The 6632-nt window shown below is 47.6% G+C and overlaps 2 protein-coding genes across 2 annotated transcripts in view; one reads left to right on the top strand and one right to left on the bottom strand.

Annotated features, from left to right (window-relative positions):
* sdk2b (sidekick cell adhesion molecule 2b) overlaps positions 1–5434 on the top strand; it is a 187677-nt gene extending 182243 nt beyond the window's left edge. Inside the window, exons 38-44 of the mRNA XM_062560247.1 lie at positions 1261–1398; positions 1758–1919; positions 2010–2135; positions 3144–3308; positions 3412–3552; positions 4434–4572; positions 5413–5434. Coding sequence (XP_062416231.1) covers positions 1261–1398; positions 1758–1919; positions 2010–2135; positions 3144–3308; positions 3412–3552; positions 4434–4572; positions 5413–5434 — 893 coding nt within the window. The remainder of the gene's footprint in view (positions 1–1260; positions 1399–1757; positions 1920–2009; positions 2136–3143; positions 3309–3411; positions 3553–4433; positions 4573–5412) is intronic.
* Positions 1–6632, bottom strand: part of rpl38 (ribosomal protein L38) — a 420537-nt gene that overhangs the window by 324756 nt on the left and 89149 nt on the right. The window lies entirely within an intron of this gene.

Consider the following 6632-nt stretch of genomic DNA (forward strand, 5'->3'; position numbering starts at 1 on the left):
AGCACAGGCAGGCTCGTAGTGAGGGGGGGGGCGACGAGGCTGATGAATTAGAATCCCGTCGTGTTCATTCAGTGGTCACGTTCCTGCGCTGATGGGGGGGGGGGGGCCTCCAAGGGGACGAGTCAAGTGCGAGGACGATAATTCGGTGCGAATGTGACGTTAAACGCGGCTAAACGATGTCGGCCGAGCATAAGTTCCTCATTGGCTGAATCACCAGTTCTAGGCCAGAAAGTAGACTGCATGGAAATGTGTTTCAGCCCCCCCCCCCCCCCCCCCCCCCCGCCCAGATCATTTCTCAAACCCCTGTGCAACAGAAGCCATTCCTTTTTCATTTCTGAATTTTCGACCTTGCAGCTGGGCCCAGCAGGGGGGAACAAAAAAAAAGCGTGTTCACAGAAGTTTGGTTTCTCTCCCTCTTGGGTCACTGTCATGAGAGGAGGAAGCAGATGACAAGCTGGAGTGGGAGGCGGGGGGGGGGGGGGGGGGGGGCATCGTGGATAGTTATCCCGTCTTTTTGGAAGACAAAGGGCTTTTTGTTTTCTCTGCAAGCGTCTCTACTTCTGCTTGACAAGTTAAAAGACAACAGAGCGAACTGTGTTTCACGCGCAGTGGTGTCACAGGCTCAGTGAGCCGTGATGGGGCCCCGGGAGGTGAGAATTGTCATCGTCATGGTGAATAAGCATGGCCTGGTTGACATGCGTGTGTCTAGCCTTTTTAACCTGTATTTAGAATAGGAAAGATGTGGTGTTGACCAAATTGAGGCAGCGAAACAAAGACAAAGCAACTGGAATCGGCAAAAAACAATTTCTTGGAAGTGCAGTTCTGGATTTTCAGTAAGAAAAGCCACTGAAACTTTTTTTTTTATATTAGGCTAAATAAACAAACAAAACTGCTGCTTTAATAAAAAACAAGAAAATACAAACAAATGCAGCTGTAACTCTTATGGGTGTAGGTGGCAACTATGTTATAATTTTCCAGTTATTTTATTATAGGCTCATAGGGCAAAGATATTCTTGAAGTGGTTGCCCTGGTTACCACATGGAATTGTACCTTCCCTAAAAATAAGAACTATGGTTAACTATAGTTTTACAGAAGGTTATGCTAAGTTGAATAAGATGATCAAGCAAACTTCTTCAGCGCAGATTTAGAATCTAGTGCTCATATATTTGTTTTAACAGCCTTATGATATGTCACCGTAAAGCCTCCAGCAGTCCCAGAAAGGTCCTTAGTTTATTAACCTTTGACCTCTGCACTTTCCAGCTCCCAGTGCTCCCAGCTTCATCCACTTCAGTGAGCTCACCACCACCTCGGTCAACGTGTCTTGGGGCGAGCCGACCTTCCCCAACGGCATAATTGAGGGTTACCGCCTGGTCTACGAACCCTGCACGCCGGTAGAGGGTGAGCCCTCGTTCCTGTTCCGTTTCTCCTCGCTCAAAAGTGTCGTCTGGCTTCTGTTGAACGAGATGTAGTGGAATTCAACCTGCACAGACTGTGGCTTTACCTCGGCCTAATCAGCGCCTTGACCTTAACACGCCATTGCTGCCTTTAACATTTCTTGTTCATCATGATGTGTGACATTAAAGCCAAAATGTGAATGTATTTGCCTCTACTAATGCCATCACTGTGTGCGTGTGTGTGCCCATTTCGAGTGTGCTCCCACCTTGCCTGGCCCGTGTAAGACCTGCTCTAAATGTGGTCTGTTTGTCTAGAGTCCTCAGTGGCCTGTGCCGACTGTCTTCACTCCCCCTCCCCCCCAGGCGTCAGTAAGACAGTGACGGTGGATGTGAAGGGGAGCGGCCCGCTGTGGTTGAAGCTCAGAGACCTGGCCGAAGGCATCACCTACACATTCCGCATCAGGGCCAAGACTTTCATCTACGGCCCCGAAGTGGAGGCCAACATCACCACGGGCCCGGGAGAAGGTAGCAGACGCGGCGCTTCTTCACGGAAATGCTTTTCATTCTTAACCCCAAGCGCTTTTTTTACGACAAAACTGGATTATTTTTCCGCAGGAGCCCCGGGGCCCCCCGGAGAACCCTTTATCACTCGCTACGGTTCGGCCCTGACCATCCACTGGACCAGCGGGGACCCGGGACGCGCTCCCATCACGCGCTACGTGATCGAGGCCAGACCTTCGGGTGGGCGTTTTGTTCTCGAACTGAAAGCCCTACCGCATAACTTCTGAGCACAGAAAGGCTTTATTTATGCAACGCTTTTATTCTGAAATGTGTGCAATATATGTGAAAGAAATGTTCATACGAGCAGCCTCAAAAAAAAAAAAAAAGAAACCTTTCATAGTGAAACTGAATGAAACATTCTGGAAATGATAAAAGACTCTTTGTAGACTGAAGGGCGAGCTGCATCGCTGAATGGACAGAGGCGGAGGGACACGGGTGACCCCCCCCACCTGGTTGACCTTGCCTTATTTTAGCCTCTTTGTTTCTTTGATGAAGGAAAGTGGCGTAAAGTGGCAACATCTGCTGCCCCGAAGTCTGTCACGCCGCTATTTTAATGGGCCATTGATCGTGCCGCTGCAGTTGAGACAATTGTCATCAGGTTTCACTTGTGATTGACAGGCCCCGACGGGGTTAAGGAAGTGATGGATAGTAGAGCACTTTCAGGGAGGGATGTGTTACAGCACCTTTTAGTAAGAATGTGTTGCAGGTCATAGATTTTTAAGACAATTAGCGACACTGTTGATAATAATACATTGCGTGATTTGGTAAAGCAGCTTTTTTCAGTATCATAGGAATTGATGCTTCTCTAACTTTAGCTGACGTTTAGCAGCATGACAGATGAACTCTGGTTCTAGTTTATGTCTGTGTACCCTCATTAAGAGTCAAACTTACTTTGATGTAATGTAATAAATGGTCTCTGGCAGGATTTCCAATAGTTTAGCACCTTAATGTTGCTTCACTTGAAATGTGGCTGCACTTTTATTTATGATGCACATTTGGTCGCTCTAAATTTGACAGGAGGATTGTAATTAATGGGTTTTGCATAACATTTGCAGGACTTATCAATTACCCTGATAGGTAAACCCTCCATCAGACCGAACAACCTATCAAACTAAACAACCTAAATGTTAACAAAGACATATTGATAATGTTCCAAAACCATACTCACCCAAGATTGCAATTTCACAGATGAGGGATTGTGGGATATCTTAATCAAGGACATCCCCAAGGAAGTAACCTCTCACACGTTCAACATGGACATCCTGAAGCAAGGGGTCAGTTATGACTTCCGGGTAATTGGAGTGAACGACTACGGCTACGGTTCGCCCAGTCTGCCTTCTCCTTCCATATCCGGTGAGCTCTCACGGAGTACATTACAAGTTATTCAGACGCCACGTAAATATATGGCGAGTTATTTAAAAAAAAATCATCAATTCCAAACGTGTGTTTGTTTTAGCCCAAAACGTGGCGCCTTTCTACGAGGAGTGGTGGTTCCTGGTCGTGGTGGCTTTGGTGGGTCTCATCTTCATCCTGCTGCTGGTTTTCATCCTCATCATCAGGGGCCAGAGCAAGAAGTATGCCAAGAAGTCTGAATCAGGTGAGTGCAGAGTATTTAACAGACTAACTAGACATCTAGCTTATTATAGAAGCCTTGTGCCTTCTGGATGCGGGTCACTCCTCATCTTCCTGACCGACAGAGAGAGGACAAACAAGAGGTTCCTTCTCACATAAGGACGCCCTCAATGCCTCCATAGTCCTCTCCGGGAATCTGGCCCGGGGGCCACGGGGCCTACCCAGCATGTTTGCGTAACCACAAATTGACCTTAAGTAGCCCTGGAGCAGCCACGGAGGTCCCGGCCTGGCTGCCGTCCGCTCATAGGTCCCAAGATGACTTTAGCCTGGAGCATGGCGAGCCGCATGGCGAGCCGCATGGCGGCAAGTCTGCCCGCTCTCAGTTTGAGGGGAACGCTCATCGATCACATGCTGACGGGGTTTTTTTTTTTCACATGCCATTCTGCGTCTTCTGTGCTCGTGGCTGTGATATTGTACTCAATGTGAAATGTCCTTTGTCATTAGACCTTTTGAGTCTTGAGAGACGTCATTGTTGAAGACGCCCCGCTTCGACGGAGAAGAGGAAAAGATGGAGAAATAAGTTTTTGGAACTTGAAGTAGATTCCGACTCAAAGCCACAGGACAACCTTTTGGGAAATATGCTTATTCAAGTTCTTGAGAGTTTTTACACCCAAAGTAAAGCAATGCTATTGAAACTATTCTCTGTTTTGGAAAGTAAAATATCCAAATGCCATTGAAGAGCTGTAAGACACCTCATTTCCTGTTTTTGAATTTTTTTAACGTCATCTTTCTTTATTCATAATTTTGTTCACCCGCTCACCCGTTCCATCCATCCTCCCGCACTCTAACCCGCCCCTCGCATCCGGGGCCTGTGTGATCACACAGTGTCTCTGTACGTGTGCCCAGGCAACACCTCCAACTGTAACGCTCTGACCCACGGAGACCTGGTGAGCCTGGACGAAGGTCGTTTCCCCGCTCTGGAACTCAACAACCGGAGGCTCTCGGTGAAGAACTCCTTCTGCCGGAAGAACGGCGTCTACACCAGGTCAGTGGGGTCCACGGGTAACGGGAAGAGCCGATTAAAAGGCCTAAAATGCAATGACCCAATTATCCAACTGTAAGGATATCTGTGGGAAACGTTCTCAACTCGCCTCCTGGCAACTTGGACTTCTATGCGCTCTTGGTGCTGTCTAACAGCGATGAAAATGGCCTCTTCCGATTCCCTTTGAATGAGCTTCTGTACGTCGCTGAGACCCCCCGCCGTGTTAATATTATGGCCCTGACTGACACATGTGCTGAGGAAACTGCCGGGAGTCTAAATTTCGGATCCAACTGCACAGTTTGCGTTAGACAGTTCCTACTTGTTGAGGTACGAGGCAGTTCCAGTGACGGCTGAAGTCATACTGTTTCCTGGCAGTTTTTTATTTTTAACCAAAGCGACAGTGTTTCATTGCTTTCTCTGGTGCATTCAGGGGGAGACGGAAATAAATGAACCACCACCACTCGTGTGCGTGAGTCTGTATGTCATTTTGTGCATGATGACGTGCAAGGAATTCGTTAAGGTGTGTGCATCCGGCTTCGAGGACAGATCAAAGCGGCTCCAGGTCTTTGAGGGGCTTCCAGGTAGCTTCCCATTATGTCTCTTGAAGTGGGACGCGGAGAGTGAAAGAATGCACACATGTACTTTCAGACACACCCCCGCCTTTGAACTCGATGGAACCTAAATCCCAACACCTGAGCCCCCCCCCCCCCCCCCCGATTATAGAATAATGCCACATCTTGATCTCCGGTCTCAGAATAACAAAGACAAGACAAAGTCCTGTGCCTGATACCTGGGATCAGAAACCCGGCATTCCCGATCCCCGCTGTGTTCTTTCTAATTCAGAGCAAATGTCGTTAATGTTTGATCGTAGGACAGAGAGATTTTTTTTTTCTGTGTGGACAGTTTAGGAAAAAGGGCCGATATGCATCGCATGACGGGCGAGTCATCGCAGTTCACTCTGAGGGACTAAGAGCTTCATCCGGGACTGCTTAATTCATCAATGTGGCTTCGCCAGAGTTGACCGCTAAGATTAGCTACACATGAAATATCTGTTTCCTCTTGACATCGCCGGCCCTTGTTCAAAGTAATCAACTGAGGCGCTATGTGGTCCTACGGTTCGTGGGAGACATCGGAAGCCCAAATCCACTCGGGACGGCACGTGAGCCCAAATGTGTGGGGTTAGAGTTTTCACTGCTGCCACGAGGAAAGGATAACGGCATCCATCCCGTGCCGCTTCCTGCCGTTTGGCGGGTGGGGTTGAAGGGGGTCTTGGTGAAGTGATTTAGGGTAGATTAACACGCTTTTGGCGAGTGACAAAGCTCTTAGACACGGTTAATGAGTCCCCACAGGCGACCGCGGCAAAGGGAGAGCCTGAGTGTAGACCAGACCAGGCAGATCGGATCCCTCCCTAACCCCCCCCACCCCGACCCCAGGGTTCTTATTCCTTCCCCCATTGCACTGCTGACTGGATTTCGCCACAGGAGCCCTAAGCAGTGGGCCCTTCTCTGTCCTGGCGAGTGAGCTGATAAATAATTCACGTCACACAGTGTGAGAGGGTCCAGGAGAGGAGGTGAAAGTGGGCTCAGCTTACTCTTATGTTTTTAAACTGTCTTTATCGTCATTAATTCACACAGTGAATTATAGTTTTAATGTGTTCATGAATGCATCACAATTGGCTCCACTAATTTCTTCAGTTTTTTTGTTTGCGATTCCCTTTACCTCCAAATTCTTGCATGATCTTCTTAAAATGAATTATTTTCAACACAACCCAGAAAGTAGAGATCTGCCCTTTTATCCATCATTGTGTTACACCAAATGAGATAAGTCAAATACATTGCATGCTAATATGGTAATAGAATATGTCTGCACTCCTTGAGGTCCTTTGAACATCTGCAAACACACATATGACACTAAGCCACGACCTGCATTGTGTTCTTTACAAGAACTCAGTAAATTGTAATGTCATCACAATTTAAACTTACTCATTGTTTAGAAGGAAATTATTGCTGACTTTGGGATTTCTTTGTGGAATTTTCCATTTTGCCACACCACCCTCAAAACAC

The sequence above is a fragment of the Pungitius pungitius genome, chromosome 21 (genome assembly GCF_949316345.1).
Source record: "Pungitius pungitius chromosome 21, fPunPun2.1, whole genome shotgun sequence".
In the NCBI taxonomy this organism is placed as follows: Eukaryota; Metazoa; Chordata; class Actinopteri; order Perciformes; family Gasterosteidae; genus Pungitius; species Pungitius pungitius.